The following is a 27,898-nucleotide window of genomic DNA, read 5'->3' on the forward strand; positions in this document are numbered from 1 at the left end:
CCCTGTATGGATTCCCTTGTTCTTTCTCAATAACACTCCAGCGGTAGCAGTTGATGGACAGAGTTAGGCTGAGAGGGTTGAATGTCCACACACGTTCCGATATCCACATCACTTTACACACTGAGAGACTCCCCCCTGATCGGAGCAGGAGACATGGAGGAAGAAGAGGGCGGGGGAAGAAAATAATCCTCACCAACCCGGCAGGAATTCCCATGTGCAGTTTCCGGCAGGCTCTCTGACCAGCTGGTGTGTGTGTGTTTCCTGCAGGCTATATGAGCGGCCGGTGGAAGGAGAAGCTTTTAGCCCTCATTGTTATTTAGCTGGGGGGTTTGGAAATAGGTAGGCACACACATCTGTAATGTGGAGGGGGGGGGGGGGGTTAAGGATAGAGGGTTATGGAACCTCTTGCTAATGCAAATCAGGCTGTGTAACAAAAGCCAGGGCAAAGAAGGAAACACTGGGGGAACTAGACAACTGTGCCAACTCTGCTTTTTTCATGCATGTGCGCACACACACACATTTCATCACTGTTTTACAAAAAAGTGTCACCCCAAAAAACTGGTAATAGTCTCACTCATGAGTCTAGTTGACTGACCATGCAGCCCAGGAGCATGCTACATGACCTCACTTACTACATGGTATCATGGAGAATGTTAGCTAAAAACTCAAGCTCTCGAAAAGATCAAGTTCAGAAAATCAATGACTTTCTTTTGCAGTACAAAAAGAATGTAACTTAAAAAATGAACTACAACTGAATACAAAAAGCATGACTACTGGCACGTTATCCAATCAGAAGAACACAGGACTTTTATCCAATGGGGTGGAGCAACCAGGAGTAGACCAATCGGGTGAGAAAAACAGATTGATGAGTGGGTGACTTCCTCTGATATCATAATGGGAAAGGATGCATGGCCAATGACTGTGGTCCTGTTCATACACCTGTACTCAAACATTTGTGTAAGCAGGAAGCCGCTCCACTGTGTACAAGGCTGTAATATTACTGGGTCTACCTTTAACCGTGCACCCTTCACTGATTTACATCTAGTAATAAAAGAGGGATCTAATAGGGTTGGATAGGTGAAAGCTAGGGTTCCACTACATAGATTACACCTACACTGTCATGTTAGATCATAGTAACTCTAAGGGAGGAGGGATGCATGTGTAAGGTGCTCTATCTCACACAGTGGTGGGGTAGTCGGTGGGTTACGCTGACTGGTTTATAAAGTGTTGGTTGTTGGTTAGAGATCAAGATCCTTGGTGCCTGACAACAATTCAAAGGACATGACCTCACTCATGCCAAGTAACTTAGCGAGGGCATTTCTATCCTTAGCTGTCTCTAATTCTTTGCTGTGTGTTGTTCCCTCTGTCTATAGTGTGGGTGTGTGTGTGTGTATATATATACAGTGGGGAGAACAAGTATTTGATACACTGCCGATTTTGCAGGTTTTCCTACTTACAAAGCATGTAGAGGTCTGTAATTTTTATCATAGGTACACTTCAACTGTGAGAGACGGAATCTAAAACAAAAATCCAGAAAATCACATTGTATGATTTTTAAATAATTAATTTGCATTTTATTGCATGACATAAGTATTTGATCACCTACCAACCAGTAAGAATTCCGGCTCTCACAGACCTGTTCGTTTTTCTTTAAGAAGCCCTCCTGTTCTCCACTCATTACCTGTATTAACTGCACCTGTTTGAACTCGTTACCTGTATAAAAGACACCTGTCCACACACAATCAAACAGATTCCAACCTCTCCACAATGGCCAAGACCAGAGAGCTGTGTAAGGACATCAGGGATAAAATTGTAGACCTGCACAAGGCTGGGATGGGCTACAGGACAATAGGCAAGCAGCTTGGTGAGAATGAAACAACTGTTGGCGCAATTATTAGAAAATGGAAGAAGTTCAAGATGACGGTCAATCACCCTCGGTCTGGGGCTCCATGCAAGATTTCACCTCGTGGGGCATCAATGATCATGAGGAAGGTGAGGGATCAGCCCAGAACTACACGGCAGGACCTGGTCAATGACCTGAAGAGAGCTGGGACCACAGTCTCAAAGAAAACCATTAGTAACACACTACGCCGTCATGGATTAAAATCCTGCAGCGCACGCAAGGTCCCCCTGCTTAAGCCAGTGCATGTCCAGGCCTGTCTGAAGTTTGCCAATGACCATCTGGATGATCCAGAGGAGGAATGGGAGAAGGTCATGTGGTCTGATGAGACAAAAATAGAGCTTTTTGGTCTAAACTCCACTCGCCGTGTTTGGAGGAAGAAGAAGTATGAGTACAACCCCAAGAACACCATCCCAACCGTGAAGCATGGAGGTGGAAACATCATTCTTTGGGGATGCTTTTCTGCAAAGGGGACAGGACGACTGCACCATATTGAGGGGAGGATGGATGGGGCCATGTATCGCGAGATCTTGGCCAACAACCTCCTTCCCTCAGTAAGAGCATTGAAGATGGGTCGTGGCTGGGTCTTCCAGCATGACAACGACACGAAGCACACAGCCATGGCAACTAAGGAGTGGCTCCGTAAGAAGCATCTCAAGGTCCTGGAGTGGCCTAGCCAGTCTCCAGACCTGAACCCAATAGAAAATCTTTGGAGGGAGCTGAAAGTCCGTATTGCCCAGCGACAGCCCCGAAACCTGAAGGATCTGGAGAAGATCTGTAGGGAGGAGTGGGCCAAAATCCCTGCTGCAGTGTGTGCAAACCTAGTCAAGACCTACAGGAAACGTATGATCTCTGTAATTGCAAACAAAGGTTTCTGTACCAAATATTAAGTTCTGCTTTTCTGATGTATCAAATACTTATGTCATGCAATAAAATGCAAATTATTTACTTAAAAATCATACAATGTGATTTTCTGGATTTTTGTTTTAGATTCCGTCTCTCATAGTTGAAGTGTACCTATGATAAAAATTACAGACCTCTACATGCTTTGTAAGTAGGAAAACCTGCAAAATCGGCAGTGTATCAAATACTTGTTCTCCCCACTGTATATCTGTTCAGAGAGGGCGTATGGTTGCTGTGTCCGTCACAGTCACGTAGAAATATGTTGGGTAGAAATATGTTGGGTGTTTCTTACCTTGTGGTGTCGTTGGTCAGAGGGTTTATCCCAGCACTAAGGCTCTGAACCCCTACCTCAGGCCATGCTCACCCACTTAAAGGTGTAGAGGAACTACACGTTACTAACGTAGACCCATGCTAAATATAGACTAAATAAATAAAATCTAAATACAAAATAAATTAATAAATAAACTAAAAGGGTAGAGGAACAGAAGACCTAAGCTAAATAAAGACCAAATAAATCAAGCTAAATATAGGCTTTACTTATGAATAAATTAACTAAAAAGGTAGAGGAACTTCACGTTTCTTAAGAATATCCGCTCACTCATCTCTGTGAGATCAGAGTGAGATATATACACATACAGTACCAGTCAAAAGTTTGGACACACCTACTCATTCCAGGGTTTTTCTTTATTTTTACTATTTTCTACATCGTAGAATAATAGTGAATACATCAAAACTATGAAATAACACATATGGAATCATGTAGTAACCAAAAAAGTGTTAAACAAATAAAAATTGATTTGAGATTCTTCAAAGTAGCCACCCTTTGCCTTGATGACAGCTTGCACACTCTTGGCAGTTTCTCTCTTATGTTAGTCACTATCAGCCCATGTCAACTCACATTTTTTAGATGGGTAAATCAATCTAGCGACAACATATCATATCTAAACTTGTAGTAATCATGGTTGAATTACCGACCTGTGGGCCACCATTTATTTTGTTAGTCACTCTCACTCAGATATCGTATTAAAAACTGCAAACATTTCTCTTCACCCTGTGGCAAAATGTGTAGAATTGCAGGAAATTGTTGTAACACTGCAAAATCTTCTCTCCGCCCCATGCCAAAATGTGTAGAATTGCTGCAAACTTGCTTTAAAACAGCAACAAGTAAAAAATCTCTCTCCGTTGTCAAGAGGGAGGCTGCTAAAAATTTTTGCTCGCAGGGTGGGGAGGGGCTAACAAAACAATTCTTAGGGCCCCCCAAAAGGATAGGGCAGCACTGACTGCATGTGTGGGTATGGGTATACAGAGACCCACGAGCCCCTCACGATGCATTCATATGTTTGTTGCCCCCATCCTCATCAAGATCAGCCATTCCCCTGCTCTAGGGCTACGACAGCCGTGGAATTTTAAATGGCGGTTATTGACCGCGGTCACCGTAACAACCGGTAGAATATAAAATAAAATGTACTTGCGTTTTCTCCTCTCATCTGCTCCTGACTGTATTTTCTGCCATAGAAATGAAATGAAGAAAACGGGCGTGCCCATTCAACTCAATGATGGCAGTCATTTTTTCCTCATCTCAAACAGCAAGTAACAAGGTCTGTGTTTACAAAATTTTAGAATGACAATTGTTCCTCAATGTAGCCCATTTGAAAAATCTTTCAAGCCCTCTCCCTTTCGATAACCACTCAGCGTGAAAGGGAGAAAGATGTCATTCTCTGATCCGGTGGAACGTCATGAAATAGGCCTACTTGATTACTTCTTATCCCTTGCGCAAATAGCCTACAGCTGTGTCTGCCCGGAGCTCACTGGAGCTGGAAACTCTGAGGGTCCAGATTATGTTATACAATGTTGCAAGTTTGTTAGCACCAGCTTCAGACTGGACCAAGTTGATAGTTGATATATGTAAATGTAAATGTAAATGATATGTTTCAAGTTCCTTGCAGACAGGCCATGCTTTATCGGGATATTTTCTACCCGCAGGCTGCAATGTTTTTATTTGTTGGCTATTTTTACATAGTTGGCAATAGAAGTTACTTTTACATTTGTATTAATCAGATGACAATGATTTTGAGCTACGAAGGCTTTATTATAAAATAAATGAAACTGTTCCACAAAAATGTGCATATGTAAATCATAACTGGCACGGCGGATCGGTAAAAATGGAAAGATAAATTGGCACTCCAAATGGAAAAGGTTGCTGACCCCAGGCGTACCCTATTACTGGCAACTCGGCAGCGTAATGGCACAATTTGCGAAGGTCAGAAGCAGCGGGAGGCGGTGGTTTGGGAAGAGTTTTGTTTTTCTCTGGCTCCCTCTTGAGTCATTTGTGTGTCTTAAATATTTAATCACAGTGTGCTTAAAGCATCAGATAAGCTCAGTAGCCTACATATAGTAAAACAAATATTAACACATAGGGTGTGTCTATATATGGAAAAACTCACGTTTTAAAATTTCGACCAGTCGTTTGGTCGACCAAGATTTCTTGGGGGTCTGGGACAGCACTACATTGCATGAGCCATATGATATCAGTTAACATACATTGAATGAACATTCTACATTAACATGGAAATGAATGCATCACAATACTAGGCAGCCATTGCGAGTGTAGCCATGAGTTTACCAGTGAAATTGCCAGGGTTAGAGGTTCAAACCACATTCTATTCATTATATTTATATGTGTGCTGCTGCAGGGAGGGGGGGGGGGGAGTTGCCTAGGCAACCGAAGACTCATTCGCTACAACGCCTTGCTTGTTTCAGCACGTTGTTAAGAGTCCATGTTACTAAAGAAACAGACTCAACCGCACGAATACCCAGCCGTCCCATCTTCAGTCAGTTGTTAGTCCCCCCCCCCCCCACCCAAAACATTTTGTTACGGTTATTTCATTTTATCTTCATGACGGTGTTCATCCATAACAGTCGGTTACACGGTTATAAGGTAATTGTGCCAGCCCTAAAATGTACACACACACTGAAAGGACCATTCCCTTCCTCTACATCTCCCATGCACAATATACCAACCGCAGACTATTTCAAGTTGACTAGATTTACCACCAATCTATTGAAGGAAAACAAACGTTGAGCCCTTTGTCTACTGTAAGAGAACATCATTATCTATGACCCCATTGACCACAAAGAGGATTATTCATGTAAAAACATCACAATGTCACTAGTCACGACAAGATAAAACCTGTAAATGTCACATGTTCCGAGCATGACATTCATCAACCCATGTGGCGTCTTGTGAAATCCATTCTGCTACCAACATTGGCTTGTCTGTCATTGATTCCTTCTCATGTGTTTCTCTTCTCCTCTATTCTGTACCAGACTAATTATATCAGACCCCACCATACAAAGCCATTACACAGGATCAATAGAACTACAAGCATTTGTTAACATCATAAAATGTCATCACTGTGTGTGTGTGTGTGTGTGTGTGTGTGTGTGTGTGTGTGTGTGTGTGTGTGTGTGTGTGTGTGTGTGTGTGTGTGCGTGTGTGTGCGCGTGCGCACAAAGGACACTAAATAATGTAAAGCCATTGCTTTATCTAATGCTACCCACCCCCATTTAAACCCCAATGCTTCAGTCAGAATCCTACCCCCACTTTGTGTGTGTGTGTGTATTTTTCCCCTTGATGGATGGTAGGGGTGGAGCACAAAATCTGTGACACAGCCGGGGCTCTCGCTCCAAAGAGCTCTGAGAGGGGGAGAAGAGAGGGAAAGAGAGAGCGAGTGTATGGGTGTGTGAGTGAAAGCATTTATAGTGTGTCTGTGTGGAGTGGTGTGTACAAATGTGAATTGGTAAGCATCTCTTTACCCACTTGTAACCCTAACCCCAGTACCCCTCACCCTCCACCCCTTCCACTCTCCCAGCCCCAGACAGCCAGAGAGGAAGCCCTGTGGACTGGGGCTGTCGTCCGGTGCAGAGGTCCAGTGTCAGAGTGGAGCTCCAGACCCTAGAGACCACGCCCTGCCGCTGTAACCCAAACCGCTGCACCCGGCCTGGGCTTAGCATACAGGGGGCAGGGGGGTAGAGGGTGAAGGGGACAAAGGGCCTGGGAGGCACTGCTGATTTGTCAATGAGATTAGATGGGGTTGATGGAGGGGGAGAGGGATGGGGGTGGTGGGAGAGAAGGCTGGAGAGGGGGAAAGAGAGAAGCTTGAGAGGAGTGGGGCAAAAGAGGAGAGAAGGAATGGATGTTTGAGTGAAGGGAGAGAGAGTGAGAAGGGAAGGAGGGAGGGAGAGAGCGAGAAGGGAAGGAGGGAGGAAGAGAGCGAGAAGGGAAGGAGGGAGGGAGAGAGCGAGAAGGGAAGGAGGGAGGAAGAGAGCGAGAAGGGAAGGAGGGAGGAAGAGAGCGAGAAGGGAAGGAGGGAGGGAGGGAGAGAGCGAGAAGGGAAAGAAAAATTAAAGAGTGAGAGAGGAGCTAGAGTGGGTGGAGTTTAACGGATGGCTCCACTTTCAGCAGTTGTAATTGGCAGAGGAGCGAGTGCCAAGTCATTCAAGAAATGAGAGGTGTGTGTGTGTGTGTGTGTGTGTGTGTGTGTGTGTGTGTGTGTGTGTGTGTGTGTGTGTGTGTGTGTGTGTGTGTGTGTGTGTGTGTGTGTGTGTGTGTGTGTGTGTGTGTGTATTGGGGAAGTGTGGGCCTTCACGAAGCTCAGACAGAGGGAAGCAAGAATGTGAGAGGTCTATTCAAACAAAACTAGATTCCAGGTTTCTGAGGTGTGAGGCATTTCTCCTCCCCAGCACAGTAAGACAGTTTGGAAAAATAGTAGAGAAAGAGAGAGAGAAAGAAAGAAAGAGGGAGAAAAAGAGGGAGAAAAAGAGAGAGAGAAAGATGGAGAAAGAGAGAAAAATTGAGAAAGAGATCTTACCAGTTTGCTGTAATGGTACTTGCAGTAGCCGCAGTATTTGACGTTGTCTGCATCCGACCCCTGCTCCTCACACAACAACCCAGCAAACTGGGCACTGAGGAGAGAGAGAAAGTGTCAAGAGAAAGAAGGGGCTAGAGATATGTGTCAAAAAATGAAGAGAGACTAAAGACAGAGAGAGATGTATTTACTATGTTAACAGATAGACAGTGATGTATTTTTTGTTGTGTTAATAAAGTTTTAGATATTTTAATGTGGCTCACAATGTGAACAGGTGTTAATAAAGCTGTAGGTATTTGAAAGGGGCTCGCTCACCATGTGACGTGGAAGGCTTGTCGGCAGCCATGTTTGTTGCAGGTCATGCAGGCTCCGGTGGCAGCTTTACTCTCTCTGCCCTGGTCCTCACAGATATAACACGTCTACTCACACACACATGAGAAAACACATCCAGTCACACACTCAGAAATTTAGGGACAGAGTGAAGTGTGTGTGTGTGTGTGTGTACCTTGTTGTAGCGATCATGGGGGACAGACTGCAGTACGATGGGTTCCATTGTGGAGACGTTAGCAAACTCCACTTCAGGGATGTAAAGGGCACACACCACATGGGCCCAACCTACACACACACACAGAGAGTAAACCTCAGGACACACATAACTTATTCAAAACACCCACCACTTGGGCCCAAAGGGCAGATATACACAAAATCCCCTTCAATTTCAATCCATGTGTGGAGAGGCGTAACTAGAGCAGGAAAGAGCCAGTTGAATGAGAGGTCAGATAGTGGTGAATCCTTCCTCTCTCTCTGTTTTCTCTCTGTTCCCTCTATTCCAGGAACAACAACATGCTTCAACTTACAGTTGAACCCCTGACCTGCCTTTGACCTCCCCAGGGGACAAGGGGGAGGAGGATGGGGGGGGGGGGGGGGGGAGTGGGAGGAGAGTGTGTCAGGGTGATGTTGTTGTTTTGAAGCCCTTCCAAGAATTTGGCAGAGGACAATAAAACAGGGCCATAAAACAACACAGAGCCCCCCCATAGACACATGCGTGCACACAGACACACCAGGGTTTCCGTTATGAAAATGTGGCACTGGACATTTGACCGGCAGAATTTTAATTTACCGGTCATTTGAGAAATCTACCGGACCCATATCCATTGGGTGCATAACCTGATTAGAGCGTCCACCCCCGGTGCTCAGAATAACATAAATAACATTCAGATTATGGCAATTCACATTAACAGAACATGGAAGTGGAGGATTCAATGAGGTGTGTCTTTACTGCACACTTTAAGATGTTAGAATAACTGTTCACATTTACTTTTCCTCAACAAGACCAGTAAGGAACAGCAGAATCACTAGCCTATGCATAAACAGCAGGTGAGTTTCAAATTTGGGGAAGCACCCCCCTCCCCCAAAAAAAGCATTCCATACATCATCGCATTTGTAGACTTATGCAAGACAGCCTACTATTCGTAATGTGATGAGTAGATTGGATAGTTATAATTTAGGCTAATAATATAACTCAATCACTGATTGCAAAAAGGACAATTCAATGAATGGCTGAGTGCATATAGTGTAGAGGACGCGGCAGGTAGTCTAGCGGTGGGCCAGTAACCGAAAAGTCGCTGGTTCGAATACCCAAGCCGACAAGGAGAAAAATCTGTCAATGTGCCTGCCCTGGAGCAAGGAACTTAACCCTAATTTGTTCCAGGGGTGCCATACTACTATGGCCGACTATGTAAAACAACACATCTCACTGCACCTATCCAGTGTATGTGACAATACATCTTATTTTAAATTAGTATTTTTATGAGATATGTTTCTTCTTTCTTTGAAAAAACTGAAAAACCCATTTCATTCTACTACACTTCAGTGCCTTTGGAAAGAATTCAGATCTCTTCAATGTGTCCACATTTTGTTACGTTAGAGTCTTATTCAAAAATCGATTCTTTAGTTTTTTTTCTCTCATCAATCTTCACACAATACCCCTTAATAACCTTTTCTCAATACAGGGGGTGCTGTTTCCACTTTGGAAAATATCGTCTCCAAATTAAACTGCCTCATACTCAATTCTTGCTCGTACAATATGCATATTATTATTACTATTGGATAGAAAACAATCTCTAGTTTCTAAAACCGTTTGAATTATGTCTGTGGGTGAACCAGAAGTCTTTCTACAGCGAAAATCATGACAGGGCATGCGAAGCTCTGAAAAATAGTCTCTGATCTCGGATCAGTTTTAAGCTCTGTGTGTGCCCTATGGATCGAAATGAACTGCACCCGCCTTCCCCTGGATGTCAGTAACCAATGAGAAGTGGAATGGCGTCTCTACGTGTTTCTCAGAGTTTATAAAAGGCAATGGAGTGAGATGTCCCTTCTTTTCGACGCTCGCCAGGACGCAAGGGAGGACATCAGAATGGCATGCTCAAAAGCTCTCGTTATTGACCAAAGATCTATCCGTCTGTGATTTAATTCGATATAGGTGTTAGAAACATCATAACGAAGTTATTTGAAACCGATTTATATCAGTTTATGCGAGTATATTGCTATTTTTCGGAATTTCCTTAGTATTGCGTTTGAGGATTTGGACATGTGTGTGCCGTGTAGCTATCGTTAGCTGCTAGTTCCGAAGTTGAAGAGGTCGTTTTACAACAAAGCAACGATTCTTTTGGACAAAGGACACATTGCCCAAGATACTGATGGAAGCTCGTCCAAAAGTAAGAGTTATTTATGATTTTATTCCGTATTTATGTGGAAAAATGTAAACGCAGTTGTCGGCCATTTTTTGCGGCACTAGTCTGGCTGTAACTCACAATGTATGTCTTGTAACGTTAATTTTAAAAATCTAAATCAGCGGTTGTATTAATAACCAATGCATCTTTCATTAGCTGTCCAACCTGTATTTTTTTAGTCAATCTAATCGATAAATAATCGTAAACATATGTGCCTTTCCAAGATGGCGCCGGACAGAATGCATAACATGTTGACAGATTACATTGCATAACCACAATTTGTGATGCTAAATATGCACATTTTCGAACAAACTCTATATGCATTGTGTAATATGATGTTACAGGACTGTCATCTGAAGAATTCTGAGAAGGTTAGTGAAAAAATTAATATATTTTGGTGGCGATAACGTTATCGCCCCTTTTGCATTGATTCAATGCTGGGGTGATGTTAGCTCATGTGGTATGCTAATATAACGATATATTGTGTTTTCGCTGTAAAACACTTAGAAAATCTGAAATATTGTCTGGATTCACAAGATCTGTGTCTTTCGATTGCTGTATGCTGTGTATTTTTCAGAAATGTTTTAGGATGAGTATTTTGGTAATTGACGTCGGTCTCTGTAATTATTCCGGCTGCTTCCAACGCTATTTCAGATTGCAGCTGCAATGTAGAACTGTGATTTATACCTGAAATATGCACATTTTTCCAAAAAAACATATGCTATACCATAAATATGTTATCAGACTGTCATCTTATGATGTTGTTTCTTGGTTAGTGGCTATATATATCTTTATTTAGTCGAATTAGTGATAGCTACTGATGCAGGAAAAAAATGGTGGGGAAAAAAAGTTGTGTCTTTTGCTATCGTGGTTAGCTAATAGATTTACATATTGTGTCTTCCCTGTAAAACACTTAGAAAATCTGAAATATTGTCTGGATTCACAAGATCTGTGTCTTTCGATTGCTGTATGCTGTGTATTTTTCAGAAATGTTTTAGGATGAGTATTTTGGTAATTGACGTCGGTCTCTGTAATTATTCTGGCTGCTTCCAACGCTATTTCAGATTGCAGCTGCAATGTAGAACTGTGATTTATACCTGAAAAATGCACATTTTTCTAAAAAAACATATGCTATACCATAAATATGTTATCAGACTGTCATCTTATGAAGTTGTTTCTTGGTTAGTGGCTATATACAGTGGGGAGAACAAGTATTTGATACACTGCCGATTTTGCAGGTTTTCCTACTTACAAAGCATGTAGAGGTCTGTAATTTTTATCACAGGTACACTTCAACTGTGAGAGACGGAATCTAAAACAAAAATCCAGAAAATCACATTGTATGATTTTTAAGTAATTAATTTGCATTTTATTGCATGACATAAGTATTTGATACATCAGAAAAGCAGAACTTAATATTTGGTACAGAAACCTTTGTTTGCAATTACAGAGATCATACGTTTCCTGTAGGTCTTGACTAGGTTTGCACACACTGCAGCAGGGATTTTGGCCCACTCCTCCATACAGACCTTCTCCAGATCCTTCAGGTTTCGGGGCTGTCGCTGGGCAATACGGACTTTCAGCTCCCTCCAAAGATTTTCTATTGGGTTCAGGTCTGGAGACTGGCTAGGCCACTCCAGGACCTTGAGATGCTTCTTACGGAGCCACTCCTTAGTTGCCCTGGCTGTGTGTTTCGGGTCGTTGTCATGCTGGAAGACCCAGCCACGACCTATCTTCAAGGCTCTTACTGAGGGAAGGAGGTTGTTGACCAAGATCTCGCGATGCATGGCCCCATCCATCCTCCCCTCAATACGGTGCAGTCATCCTGTCCCCTTTGCAGAAAAGCATCCCCAAAGAATGATGTTTCCACCTCCAAGCTTCACGGTTAGGATGGTGTTCTTGGGGTTGTACTAATCCTTCTTCTTCCTCCAAACACGGCGAGTGGAGTTTAGACCAAAAAGCTCTATTTTTGTCTCATCAGACCACATGACCTTCTCCAATTCCTCCTCTGGATCATCCAGATGGTCATTGGCAAACTTCAGACGGGCCTGGACATGCGCTGGCTTGAGCAGGGGGACCTTGCGTGCGCTGCAGGATTTTAATCCATGACGGCGTAGTGTGTTACTAATGGTTTTCTTTGAGACTGTGGTCCCAGCTCTCTTCAGGTCATTAACCAGGTCCTGCCGTGTAGTTCTGGGCTGATCCCTCACCTTCCTCATGATCATTGATGCCCCACGAGGTGAGATCTTGCATGGAGCCCCAGACCGAGGGTGATTGACCGTCATCTTGAACTTCTTCCATTTTCTAATAATTGCGCCAACAGTTGTTGCCTTCTCACCAAGCTGCTTACCTATTGTCCTGTAGCCCATCCCAGCCTTGTGCAGGTCTACAATTTTATCCCTGATGTCCTTACACAGCTCTCTGGTCTTGGCCATTGTGGAGAGGTTGGAGTCTGTTTGATTGAGTGGGTGGACAGGTGTCTTTTATACAGGTAACGAGTTCAAACAGGTGCAGTTAATACAGGTAATGAGTGGAGAACAGGAGGGCTTCTTAAAGAAAAACTAACAGGTCTGTGAGAGCCGGAATTCTTACTGGTTGGTAGGTGATCAAATACTTATGTCATGCAATAAAATGCTAATTAATTACTTAAAAATCATACAATGTGATTTTCTGGATTTTTGTTTTAGATTCCGTCTCTCACAGTTGAAGTGTACCTGTGATAAAAATTACAGACCTCTACATGCTTTGTAAGTAGGAAAACCTGCAAAATCGGCAGTGTATCAAATACTTGTTCTCCCCACTGTATATCTTTATTTAGTCGAATTAGTGATAGCTACTGATGGAGTAAAAAACTGGTGGAGTAAAAAAAGTGGTGTCTTTTGCTAACGTGGTTAGCTAATAGATTTACATATTGTGTCTTCCCTGTAAAACATTTTAAAAATCAGAAATGATGGCTGGATTCACAAGAAGTGTATCTTTCATCTGGTGTCTTGGACTTGTGATTTAATGATATTTAGATGCTAGTATTTACTTGTGACGCTATGCTAGGCTATGCTAGTCAGCTTTTTTACTGTGGGGGGTGCTCCCGGATCCGGGATGAGTACCAAGTAAAAGTTAATGACAAACCAAAAATGGGTTTCTATAAATTTTTGCAAATGTATTAAAAATAAAACCGTAAATATCACATTTACATAAGTATTCAGTACTTTGTTGAAGCACCTTTGGTAGTGATTACAGCCTCGAGTCTTCTTGGTTATGACGCTACAAGCTTGACACACCTGTATTTGGGGAGTTTCTCCCATTCTTCTCTGCAGACCCTCTCAAGCTCTGTCAGGTTGGATGGGGAGCGTTGCTGCACAGCTATTTTCAGGTCACTCAAGGACATTCAGAGACTTTGTCAAGAAAACACTCCTGCATTGTCTTGGCTGTGTGCTTATGGTCGTTGTCCTGTTGGAAGGTGAACCTTCGCCCCCAGTCTGAAATCCTGATCACTCTGAAGGTTTCCATCAAGGATCTCTCTGTACTTTGCTCCGTTCATCTTTTCCTGGATCCTGACTAGTCTCCCAGTCCCTGCCACTGAAAAACATCACCACAGCATGATGCTGCCACCACCATGCTTCACCATAGGGATGGTGCCAGGTTTCATCCAAACATAACATTTGGCATTCAGGGCAAAGAGTACAATCTTGGTTTCATCAGACCAGATAATCTTGTTTCTCATGGTCTTTAGGTGCCTTTTGGCAAACTCCAAGCGGGCTGTCACATGCCTTATACTGAGGAATGGCTTCCGTCCAGCCACTCTACCATAAAGCCCTGATTGGTGGAGTGCTGCAGAGATGGTTCTCCCATCTCCACAGAGGAACTCTAGAGCTCTGTCCGAGTGACCATTGAGTTCTTTGGTCACCTCCCTGACCAAGGCCCTTCTCCCCGTTTGCTCAGTTTGGCTGGGCGGCCAGCTCTAGGTTCAGAACTTCTTCCATTTAAAAATGATGGAGGCCACTGTGTTCTTAGGGACCTTCAATGCTGCAGACATTTTTTGGTACCCTTCCCCAGATCTGTGCCTTGACACAATCCTGCCTCGGAGCTCTACGGACAATTCCTTCGACCTCATGTCTTGGTTTTTGCCCTGACATGCACTGTCAACTGTGGGACCTTAAATAGACTGGTGTGTGCCTTTCCAAATCATTCAATCAATTGATTATACCACAGGTGTACTCCAATCAAGTTGTAGAAACATCTCAAGGATGATCACTGGAAACAGGATGCACCTGAGCTCAATTTCGAGTCTCATAGCAAAGGGTCTGAATACTTATGTAAATAAGGTATTTATGTTTTCAAAATGTTAATAAATGTGTAAAAATTTCTACAAACCTGTTTTTGCTTTGTTACTATGGGGTATTCTGTGTAGATCAGTGGTTCCCAAACGTTTTATAGTTCCATACCCCTTCAAACATTCAACCCCTCTAGCACCACGGTCAGCACACTCTCAAATGTTGTTTTTTGCCATCATTGTAAGCCTGCCACACAAACACTATACAATACATTTATTGAACATAAGAATGAGTGTGAGTTTTTGTCACAACCCGGTTCGTGGGAAGTGACAAAGAGCTCTTATAGGACCAGGGCACAAATAATAATAATCAATAATCTTGCTCTTTATTTACCCATCTTACATATAAAACCTTATTTGTTAATCGAAAATTGTGAATAACTCACCACAGGTTAATGAGAAGGGTGTGCTTGAAAGCATGCACATAACTCTGCAATGTTGGGTTGTATTGGAGAGTCTCAGTCTTAAATAATTTTCCACACACAGTCTGTGCCTGTATTTAGTTATGCTAGTGAGGGCCGAGAACCCACTCTCACATAGGTACGTGGTTGCAAAGGGCATCGGTGTCTTAACAGCGCGATTTGCCAAGACAGGATACTCTGAGCGCAGCCCAATCCAGAAATCTGGCAGTGGCTTCTGATTCAATTCAATTTTCACAGAACTGCATGTTGCAATTTTGATGAGGCTCTCTTGTTCAGATATCGGTAAGTGGACTGGAGGCAGGGCATGAAAGGGATAACGAATCCAGCTGTTCGTGTCATCCATTTTGGAAAGTACCTGCGTAATTGCACACCCAACTCACTCAGGTGCTTCGCTATATCACATTTGACATTGTCCGTAAGCTTGTGTTAATTTGCACACAAAAAAATCTTACAATGATGGAAAGACCTGTGTGTTGTCCAACTTCTTAAATCATAACCTCAATTTTGTCCTGCACATTGAATATAGTTGCGGAAAGTTTCTGTAATCCTAGATTCAGATCATTCAGGCAAGAAAAAACATCACCCAGATAGGCCAGTCGTCTGAGAAACTCGTCATCGTGCAAGCGGGCAGACAAGTGAAAATGATGGTCAGTAAAGAAAACTTGAATCTCGTCTCTCAATTTAAAAAAACATGTCAATACTTTGCCCCTTGATAAGCAGTGCACTTCTGTATGTTGTAAAAGCGTTACATGGTCACTGCCCATATCATTGCATAGTGCAGAAAATACATGAGTTCAGGGAACTTGCTTGAACAATGCGAACCATTTTCACTGTAGTGTCCAAAACGTATTTCAAGCTGTCAGGCATTCCCTTGGCAGCAAGAGCCTCTCGGTGGATGCTGTAGTGTACCCAAGTGGCGTCGGGAGCAACTGCTTGCACGCGCGTTACCACTCCACTATGTCTCCCTGTCACGGCTTTTGCTCCATCAGTACAGATACCAACATGAGCAGCAGCTACGTTTGGCTACATATGGCCGTTAGTGGAACGTACGCGAGAGAGTAACGGTTAATGTGATTGGATGTTAATTATTTGACGAGGCTACCTGTATTTGACAATGTGTTGTTATATCGCTGAACACTTGATGGTTTAATTTTATTTTTGGGGCTACTCAGGCGAGAGAGAAAAACTCACCCCCATTGGTAAATATAAATGGACTGTTAGAAAATGTGAAGATTTTTTTATTTTTTTTAAATACACAGCAGAAATATTATATATATATATTTTAATATGAATCAAATTTTTATTTGGCGTACCCTCGACGGCATTGTGCGTACCCTTGGGGGTAATACCTGGTGTAGATTGATGAGAAAATAAAAAATTCAATAATACATTTTAGAATAAGGCTGTAACGTAACAAAATGTAGAAAAAGTCAAGGGGCCTGAATACTTTCCGAATGCACTGTATATGACTGAAGACATGAGCAGAATCATTTTTAACAACAGATTACAGGGTAGCCTACTCTGCTGACACTGACAAAAGATCAATAAAAACGACGTTGTCCATGTAATAGGCCTATGAGAAGGGGAGACAAAGAGAATATGACGTCCATCTAAACTGGAGGAGGCCTCCTGAGAGGGGCAGCGGTTGCATTTTGACTTCTCACTGACAGCTGCAACTCAATCATCTATTTTAGGGATGAACGATATAATCCGTGAACATATCGGAATCGGACGATATTAGCTAAAAATTCCAACATCGGTATCGGCCCGATGTCTAGTTAAAAATGGATGTCAAAGCTGCCGTGCATACCTATATATGTTTTTTTTAACCTTTATTTAAGTAGGCAAGTCAGTTAAGAACAAATTCTTATTTACAATGACAGCCTAGGAACAGTGGGTTAACTGCCTTGTTCAGGGGCAGAACGACAGAGTTTTACCTTGTCAGCTCGGGGATTCGATCTAGCAACCTATATAACATAGGTACATGACGTAATAACGGCACGTAAAATTTTGCGCTACACTTGCAACACAGCATCCCTAACCTAGCCCATAATTTCTGCTGTGTGGATCGAGCAGTCAACAAGTCCAGCAGTCATTTGAAAGAGTAAGAAAATTTCAGCGAGACAACTCAAAGGCAAAAACCATTAAAGCCAATGGTGACATTGCCCTTGACAATCAACCGTTCTCTGTCGTGGGTGATGTTGGCTTTCGCCGACTGGTCGAGCACCGGTACACACTACCAAGTGTGCTATTTTTCAGATGTTGCCCTACCGGAGTTACACAGTAATAGCGTCACTGCTATTAGCTTCATGACATACATACTATGGAACGCCATTTGCATATCAAAAAAGATACAGTAGCACTGTCAAAGCTGTACAAAAAAGTCTGCAAACAAGCAAGCACTAGCCACGAACGATGTGTTTACTAAACCGCATTGGTAATAAAGCATAATTTGTTTGACCGCAACTTCTGGGGTAGCTAGCTTTAGCTTGGTACCTAGCTAGCACCAATACAACCAGCTTGAAAACAATGACCAGTGGAAACTGCAGTCATTTTCATTATTCTTAACAATGATTTAGGAATCCTTGTGAGTAAGTATTAGCTAGGTTGCCACTTGTTGTTCGCCTATTGAATTTGAACTTCAGTTCATGAAAATAAATAGCTAGCCAGCTACTTAACCCTGTTGCCCAAAGCTAATGTTATAAGCAGCCAGCTAGCTTCATCTGGCTAGTGACGCTCGACCGGACCGGAATTATATGTTGTGAGGCTAGCCACAATAAGGATTAGGCACAATAGTGGAATTTGTGCGGTGCCTTCAAAATAAAAGCATGTCATTGACAGTGATGCAACTGAATACAAATAGTAGAATTATGCCATACTTTTATTTTGAAGGCTAACCGCAAAGTCCACTTTTGTGGCTAATACTTATTGTGGCTAGCTTCACATAGATGGGTCCGACCACCATTAATCAAATAAGAACTGTCTTATAAATTAGGGTTATTTTAGATGATGACACCTAGCTATATAGTTAGCTAGCTAACTATAGCTACTGAAACAGATTGTCGATTTGCTATGTTTTTGGGGAAGAACATTGTTTGCATCCATGAGCTAGCCATCTATATTTTTTTTAATGACCAACACTGTCAGTGCACGAGACAACTTCACAAGCATCATAGCATATGTATCGATGAATTGTTGTCACATATGAAATACGAGTGATAATGTAATCAATGTGTAATAACAATGTAAAAAATGTATGAATGCGTTAAATTATTATGTGACGTGCAGTCATATTCAGATCCTGGTTGGTCAACAAGCTTATTTGACGTGTATCTTTTTTGACACACAAAGACCCGAACGGCGTTCCAAAGAAATCCTGGTTGAGAATGGAACTACTGAAGAAATTAACAAAACAGCACAGCAAGTAAGTGAAAGACATTTTTGATTATGTTTTACTGGTAATGGGGACATACGTAAATGCCAACAAAAATTTGTTGGGGTCAGTGTGATGTCTGTGTGTGTGTAACCTTTATCTATGCAAGTCCGTTAAGAAAAAAAAATATTATTTACAATTACTGCCTACCCTGGCCAAACCTGGACAATGCTGGGACAATTGTGTGCCACCCTATGGGACTCCCAATCACGGGCGGATGTGATAGAGCCTGGAATCGAACCTGGGACTGTAGTGACGCCTCTTGCACTGAGATGCAGTGCCTTAGACCACTGTGTCTGTGTGTGTGTGTTCACTATTTAACTGTACTAGAATGCTTAAAATTGTAAATAATCTGTATCGTTTTTTTCGGCAAGGAAAATATCGGTATCTTTTTTTTGGTAAGGAAAATATTGGATATCGATGCATCACAAATCTATTTAGTTTTTGCCTTTTCCATCCGACTGCAGGCAACGCAATTTAAAACAATCCACACATTTTTATTTTGTAGGCTAGGGGAAGCTAATGATCCTCTTTGGCCAAATCATGCTTTAGTAGCCTATTTTGCATGATTTGATTTATTCCTATATAAACAGGAGTAGGCTAATTAGGCTAAATAATTTTGGCAATTTAATTCAATTGATTTAGGGAAAGCTTAGCTTCCCCTAGCCTTATGGACACGCCATCTATGAGCCTACGTCAATCTACTATCCCACATGGTAGACAATTTTACCTATTCTATTGGTCAGTTTGGAGAGAGAAATAGCCCAAAGACTCTGGGACAGTTGTGGGGTGATAGATCCCAAATTCAAATCAAAATCAAATCAAATTTATACAACAGTAGCTACATTTTAAAAAAACATTTAAAAAATCTGATGCAACACATCAGAACATTTTGCTTAAAATGTTTATAAAATATTATTCCTCAACATTATTAGAGCAGCATTGCACAGAAGGCAGTCGGTTATGCGCGAATGTATATTTGGCAACTGGAAAATGAAAGACAGTTGACAACCAATAGAACATGAGAGAAACAGGTTACTGGTTTCAATGGCATATGGAATTATTTAATTTTATTGCCACCACGGATTTTGCCTATGCTACTTTGAAGCAAGGTAAAACATGCCTCAATATATGTAGAAAAACATTCAGGTTTCAAACAAAGTAGCTTTATGTTTTCCAAATGCATACTGCCTCCAGCTCATTGCAAAGTGGTGTGACGTGCTGATGTAGCCTGCCTTCCGTTGGCAATTTGAATGGCGAATTGGAAGTGCGTTTCAATTACCAGTTGAGAAACATGAACAGTAGCTCTTTTTAAATCGTGGCCCAAGCATTGTTTTTTTTATTTTTTACACGTGATTGCATTTAGAAATGTTGCGCAATGATTGAACTTAGAAAAGCGCTGTCTGATAAGGGCTCTGTATCTATATACTGTGAGCATGTGATTAAATTGAGATGTGTTTGTAACTGGCCTACATTCAATATGCCATGCTGTGAAAGTGGAATTAAAAATGAAAAGCTGAAATGTCTTGAGTATTCAACACATTTATTATGGAAAGCCTACATAAGTTCAGGAGTAAACATTTGCTTAACAAGTCACATAATAAATTGCATGGACTCACTGTGTGCAAAAAAGGGACCTTACAGATAAAAAATACCAGTATGGTCCCTCAGTCGAGCAGTGAATTTCAACCACAGATTCAACCACAGACCAAAAGAAGGGCTCCTTATGGTAGATGGGTGAAAAATAAAATAAAAAGCTTACCATGAATATCCCTTTGAGCATAGTGAAGTTATTAATTACACTTTGGATGGTGTATCAATACACCCAGTCACTATAAAGATACAGGCGTCCTTCCTAACTCCACTCAGGGATTTCACCATGAGGCCAATGGTGACTTTAAAACAGTTTGAGTTTAATGGCTGTGGTAGGAAAAAAACTGAAGATGGATCAACAACATTGTAATCACTCCACAATACTAACCTAATTGAGAGACAAAAGGAAGCCTATATAGAATACACATTTTCCAAAACATGCATCCTGTTTGCAACCAGGCACTTAAGTTAACCTCTTGGCACACGGATCCCTTTAACGGGATCATTTTGTAAACAACCGCTGAATTGCAGAGCGACAAATTTGAAATAAATTACTAAAAATATTTATTTTCATGAAATCACAAGTGAAATATACCAAAACACAGCTTAGTTTGTTGTTAATCCTCCTATCGTGTCAGATTTTGAAAATATGCTTCACAGCGAAAGCAATCCAAGCGTTTGTGAGTTTATCGATCACTAGACAAAACATTACTTACAGCTAGCAGCAATGTAGATTGGACACTAAAGTCAGAAAAGCAGTAAAATTAATCGCTTACCTTTGATGATCTTCAGATGTTTGAACTCACGAGACACACAGTTACACAATAAATGTTCCTTTTGTTCGATAAATATTATTTTTATATCCAAAAACCTCCATTTGGTTGGTGCGTTATGTTCAGAAATCAACAGGCTCGAGCGGTCTGGAAGGGCAGACGAAAATTCCAAATATTATCCGTAAAGTTCGTAGAAACATGTCAAACGTTTTTTATAATCAATCCTCAGGTTGTTTTTAACATAAATAATCGATAATATTTCAACCGGACGGTAAACTATTCAATAAAAGAGATAAAGAAAATGTTGAGCTACAACTTTCGCACGCATTAACTAATCAAAGGACATTCAGCTATCCACTGACGCGTTTTGATAAATCTCGCTCATTTTTCAGAATAAAAGCTTGAAACTATGTCTAAAGACTGTTCACACCCTGAGGAAACCATAGGAAAAGGAATCTTTTATCCCTTTAAATGAAGGAAAGGCAGGGATTTTTCAAAATAAAAGGCACTTCCGGGTTGGATTTCCTCAGGTTTTTGCCTGCAAAATCAGTTCTGTTATACTCACAGACAATATTTTGACAGTTTTGGAAACTTTAGAGTGTTTTCTATCCTCATCTGTCAATTATATGTATATTCTAGCATCTGGGCCTGAGAAATAGGCAGCTTACATTGGGAACGTTATTTTTTCCAAACCCCCTAGCTGCAAAAAATGTCGCAAAGCAATTCACTTTTGGTCCTGAATACAAAGTTTGGGTCAAATCCAATACAACACATTACTGAGTACCACTCTCCATATTTTCAAGCATAGTGTTGGCTGCATCTTGTTATGGGTATGCTTGTAATAGTTAACTTCTCTAGGATAGGGGGCAGCATTTTCACTTTGGATGAATAGCGTGCCCAGAGTGAACTGCCTCCTACTCTGTCCCAGATGCTAATATATGCATATTATTATTACTATTGGATAGAAAACACTCTGAAGTTTCTAAAACTGTTTGAATGATGTCTGTGAGTATAACAGAACTTATATGGCAGGCAAAAACCTGAGAAAAAATCCAAACAGGAAGTGAGAATTCTGAGGCTGGTCGATTTTCAACTCATCGCCTATTCAAATCCCAGTAAGATATGGATCTGTTTGCACTTCTTACGCCTTCCACTAGATGTCAACAGTCTGTAGAACGTTGAATGAAGCCTCTACTGTGATGTGGGGCCGGATGGGGAGGTGTTTCAGTCAGTGGTCTGGCAGAGAGCCAGTTCCTGGTCACGCGCATTCCACATGATATCGCCTTGCGTTCCATTACTTCTGTAGACACAAAGGAATTCTCAGGTTGGAACGTTATTCAATATTTATGATAACAACATCCTGAAGATTGATTCTCTACTTAGTTTGACAAGTTTATTCGACCTGTAATATAACTTTTTTAAGTTTTCGTCCGACGTTCGCCTGGACCTGCGCGAGCGTTTGGACATGGGTACTAAACGTGCTCGCAAAAGTAGCTACTTGGACATAATTAATGGACATTATCGAACAAAACAACAATTTATTGTGGAACTAGGATTCCTGGGAGTGCATTCTGATGAAGATCAAAGGTAAGGGAATATTTATGATGGAATTTCGTATTTCTGTTGACTCCAACATGGCGGAGAAATGTTGGTTATATCTGAGCGCCGTCTCAGATTATTGCATGGTTTGCTTTTTCCGCAATTTTTTTTTGAAATCTGACACAGCGGTTGCATTAAGAACAAGTGTATCTTTAATTCTATGTAAAACATGATTCTTTCATCAAAGTTTATGATGAGTATTTCTGTTATTTGACGTGGCTCTCTGCAATTTCTCCGGATATTGGAGGCATTTCTGAACATGGAACGTGGATATAAATATGCACATTATCGAACAAAACATACATGTATTGTGTAACATGATGTCCTATGAGTGTCATCTGATGAAGATCATCAAAGGTTAGTGATTAATTTTATCTCTATTTCTGCTTTTTGTGACTCCTATCTTTGGCTGGGAAAATGGCTGTGTTTTTCTGTGGCTATGTACTGACCTAACATAATCGTTTGGTGTGCATTCGCCGTAAATCCTTTTTGAAATCAGTTGGCTGGAAATCATGTTGGCTGGATTCACAACATGTTTAGCTTTAATTTGGTGTCTTTCATGTGTGATTCCATGAAAGATTGATTTTTATAGTAATTTATTTGAATTTGCCGCGCTGCATTTTTACTGGCTTTTGGCCAAGTGGAACGTTAGCATCCCACATACCCTACCTAGAGAGGTTAAGAACTGGGGCTTTTTCAGGATAAAATAAGAAACAGGGGCCTCCCAAGTGGCGCAGCAGTCTAAGACACTGCATCGCAGTGCTTGAGGAGTCATTACAGACCCGGGTTTGATCCCAGGCTGTGTCACAACCGGACGTGACCGGGAGTCCCATAGGGCGGCGCACAATTGGCCCAGCGTCGTCCGGGTTAGGGGAGGGTTTGGCCGGAGGGGCTTTACTTGGCTCATCGCGCTCTAGTGACTCCTTGTGGCAGGCCGGGCGCCTGCAGGCTGACTTCGGTCGTCAGTTGAACGGTGTTTCCTCCGACACATTGGTGCAGCTGGCTACTTAAGAAGCGCAGTTTGGTGGGTCATGTTTCGGAGGACGTATGACTCGACCTTTGCCTCTCCTGAGCCTGTCGGGGAATTGCAGCGATGAGACAAGATCAAAATTGGGGAGAGAAAGGGGGTAAAATACAGAATAAAAATTTAAAAAATTACAGAATGGAGCTAAGCATAGGCAAAATCCTAGAGGAATACCTGGTTCAGTCGGCTTTCCACCAGACACCGAGATGAATTCACCTTCCAGCAGGACAATAACCTAAAACACAAGGTCAAATCTACACTGGAGTTGCTTACCAAGAAGATGTGAATGTTCCTGAGAGGCTGAGTTAGTTTTGACTTAAATCTACTTCAAAATCTATGGTAAGACCTGAAAATGGTTGCCTAGCAATGATCAAGAACCAATTTCACAGAGCTCGAATAATTCTGAAAATAATAAATGGTCTAATGTTACACAATCCAGGTGTGGAAAGCTCTGAAACTTACCCAGAAAGACTCGCAGCTGTAATCGCTACCAAAAGGTGATTCTACAAAGTATTGACTCAGTGGTGCGAATATTTATGTGAATTACATATTTCACTTTCAATAAACTTAAAAACTTGTTTCCACATTGTAATTATGGGGTATTGTGTGTAAAAAAAAAATTTGTAATCCATTTTGAATTCAGGCTATAACAAAATGTGGAATAAGTCAAGAGGTATGAATACTTTGTGAAGGCACTGTACAAAACGAATACACACAAGCGGCAATTTAATTCCACTAAATTAAGTAAATTAACCCATAGACCGGTAAGCAGGACTGGTCAAATGTATTTACATCAACTGGTATTCCCAACAATGAATAGGCTAAAAAGCATTATGTCGCAATGGGATTTTATCCCCCGGTCAATAGGTCGGGGCCAATTTTACTTATTGGCTCAACAAAACAAACATTTAAAAAAACAGCTATTACCAGTTAACGGAAACCCTGACACACAAAAACACAGTTACAGATTGCTCTCTGTCTCCCTGTGCTGTACCTCATGTGAAGTATACCACTTGAAACCAAGCCAGACGTTTACCTAACAGATTAATCCCTGTTTACCTTCTGGCACTGCAGGCAGCAGCCTCACCTAAAAAACACCTGGGACTACTACCGCACGAGAGAGGGGGAGAGAGCTACAAAAGATCTAGCAGTAAAACGGTGTGTGATGTTTTGATGTCTCCCCACAGGCCAGGTCACAATCCTACAGCTGTGCCTCTCTCCAACACACACACACACACACACACACACACACACACACACACACACACACACACACACACACACACACACACACACACACACACACACACACACACACACACACACACACACACACACACACACACACACACACTGGCCTCCTGGTGAACCCAGAGGAACCTCCTCAGAGCCCTGTTAACCCCAGCCTGGCCCGCCCCCTCATAAAAACATAAAAAAGTATACTTCACAACATCACACACGTAGGGCTGCACAATTCATCTAAATTTAATCGAAATTGCGAGGTTGACATGTGCAATATCCATGTCGCAAGAGGCTGCAATTTTTTGAAGCCCTATAGTTTACTCTGTCATCTCTCTCCAGTCTCCCTCCCTCTCGAATGCGGCTGCTTGCTTTCCACACACACCATGCCCCGCCCCGTCACTCAAGCTGGCACAGCTGGCTGTTAGATTCACTCACTCAAGCTGAGTCTGCAATGCATGCTTCTGTTAGCTAGCCCATGCAGTCAAGAAACAAGGATGATGCTTATTCCAACTTTACTTCTTCACATCAATCCACATGTTTTCTGTATTATACTATTAGTTTGTGTATCTTTATCTACACAAACTGTTAGTTAGTCTTATCAAGCTTCACATGTGCCTAAAAAAAAGCAGCAGCCGCTAATGCTAATTGCTAACCAGCTAGCTAAGTACATTGAGCTAGAAAAGATTATGGAGCTAGGGCTAATCCTGCTGGTGGTGGTGGTGCAAACATGTTGCTTGTGCTAAGACATGTCCTGAATCAGAGAGAAATAGGTGAAGAATATTCTAAATTTTTTATCTGAATATAACATCTTTTCAAAATAAATAAAATAAAAAGTTATTCGTCACAGATACAACGGGTGTATATTTAACCGTGAAATGCTTGCTTTACGAGCCCTTCCCAACAATAGAGTTAAAAGATGATACAAATAAAAAAAGTAACACAAAAGGAATAAAATTCACAAGAATGGAGCTGTATATACAGTTGAAGTCAGAAGTTAACATACACATAAGTTGGAGTCATTAAAACTAGTTTTCTACCACTCCACAAATTTCTTGTTAACAAACTATAGTTTTGGCAAGTCGGTTAGTACATCTACTTTGTGCATAACAAGTAATTTTTCCAACAATTGTTTACAGACAGATTATTTCACTGTATCACAATTCCATTGGGTCATAAGTTTACATACACAAAGTTGACTGTTGCTTTAAACAGCTTGGAAAATTCCCAAAAATGTAATGGCTTTAGAAGCTTCTGATAGGCTAATTGACATAATTTGAGTCAATTGGAGGTGTACCTGTGGATGTATTTCAAGGCCTACATTCACACTCAGTGCCTCTTTGCTTGACATCATGGGAAAATCCAAAGAAATCAGCCAAGACCTCAGAAAAACAATTGTAGACCACAAGTCTGGTTCATCCTTGGGAGCAATTTCCAAATGCCTGAAGGTACCACGTTCATCTGTATAAACACCATGGGACCACGCAGCCGTCATACCGCTCAGGAAGGAGACGCATTCTGTCTTCTAGAGAGGAACTTACTTTTGTGCGAAAAGTGCAAATCAATCCCAGAACAACAGCAAAGAACCTTGTGAAGATGCTGGAGGAAACAGGTACAAAAGTATCTATATCCACAGTAAAATGAGTACTATATCGATATACCCGCTCAGCAAGGGAGAAGCCACTGCTCCAAAACCGCCATAAAAAAAAGCCAGACTACAGTTTGCATCTGCACATGGGGACAAAGATCGTACTTTTTGCAGAAATGTCCTCTGGTCCGATGAAACAAAAATAGAACTCTTTGGCCATAATGACCATCGTTATGTTTGGAGGAAAAAGGGGGAGGCTTGCAAGCCGAAGAACGCCATCCCAACCGTGAAGCACGGGGGTGGCAGCATCATGTTGTGGGGGTGCTTTGCTGCAGGAGGGACTGGTGCACTTCACAAAATAGATGGCATCATGAGGTAGGAAAATGATGTGGATATATTGAAGCAACATCTGAAGACATCAGTCAGGAAGTTAGAGCTTGGTCACAAATGGGTCTTCCAAATGGACAATGGCCCCAAGCATACTTCCAAAGTTGTGTCAAAATGGCTTAAGAACAACAAAAGTCAAGGTATTAAAGTGGCCATCACAAAGCCCTGACCTCAATCCTATAGAAAATTTGCGGGCAGAACTGAAAAAGCGTGTGCGAGCAAGGAGGCCTACAAACCTGACTCAGTTACACCAGCTCTGTCAGGAGGAATGGGCCAAAACTCACCCAACTTATTGTGGGAAGCTTGTGGAAGGCTACCCGAAACGTTTGACCCATATTAAACCATTTAAAGGCAATGCTACCAAATTCTAATTGAGTGCATGTAAACCTCTGACGCACTAGGAATGTGATTAAAGAAATAAAAGCTGAAATAAATAATTCTCTCTACTATTTCACATTCTTAAAATAAAGTGGTGATCCTAACTGACCTAAGACAGGGAATTATTACTAGGATTAAATGTCAGGAATTGTGAAAAACTGAGTTTAATGTATTTGGCTAAGGTGTATGCAAACTTCCGACTTCAACTGTAGCTATTTAAAGTATTTTAGGTAGATATGTGCAAGAAGGCAGGGTAAAGTAGCTAAGCATCAGGATAGATAAGAGAAACAAAGAACAGAGTAGCAGAAGCATATGAGTGTTAAAGTGTATGTGTGTGTGGGTATTTGTCTTGTGTCGTATGCGTGTGTGTGTGCGCGTATGTAGTGTGTATGTAAATGTGTGCGGGTGTCAGTGTAGTGTGTTTATATAGTCTTGTGAGTGTGCATAGAGTCAGTGCAAGATAGGGTCAGCACAGATAGTCCGTGTAACCATTAAATTAATTATTTAGCAGTCTTATGGCTTGGGGCTAGACGTGGTCTCGGAACCTGTTGGTCCGAGAGCCAATGCTCCGGTACCGTTTGCCAGACGGTAGCAGTGAACAGACTATGGTTTGGGTGGCTGAAGTCTTTGCCAATTCTTCTGTCCTTCCTCTGACACGCCTTATATAGAGGTCCTGGATGGCAGGGAGCTCGGCCCTAGTGATGTACTGGGCTGTCCGCACCAGTCCAT

The 27,898-nt window shown here is 41.8% G+C and overlaps 1 protein-coding gene across 10 annotated transcripts in view; it reads right to left on the reverse strand.

Moving 5' to 3' along the window:
* Positions 1 to 27,898, reverse strand: part of LOC139531562 (protein AF-10-like) — a 92,843-nt gene that overhangs the window by 43,131 nt on the left and 21,814 nt on the right. For 7 of the 10 annotated variants that reach the window (XR_011666391.1, XM_071328117.1, XM_071328115.1 and 4 more), the window contains 3 exons: positions 8,177 to 8,286; positions 7,987 to 8,090; positions 7,675 to 7,768 (listed from right to left, as the gene is read on the reverse strand). Coding sequence is in view for 9 of the 10 variants with exons in the window: in XM_071328117.1 (XP_071184218.1) it covers positions 7,675 to 7,768; positions 7,987 to 8,090; positions 8,177 to 8,286 (308 nt within the window). In the remaining variant the exon portion in view is untranslated. Of the gene's footprint in view, positions 1 to 7,674; positions 7,769 to 7,986; positions 8,091 to 8,176; positions 8,287 to 23,751; positions 23,813 to 27,898 lie in introns of all 10 variants that reach the window. The other 3 variants (XM_071328120.1, XM_071328119.1, XM_071328118.1) reach the window with 1 other exon arrangement.

The sequence above is a fragment of the Salvelinus alpinus genome, chromosome 10 (genome assembly GCF_045679555.1).
Source record: "Salvelinus alpinus chromosome 10, SLU_Salpinus.1, whole genome shotgun sequence".
Classification (NCBI taxonomy): domain Eukaryota; kingdom Metazoa; phylum Chordata; class Actinopteri; order Salmoniformes; family Salmonidae; genus Salvelinus; species Salvelinus alpinus.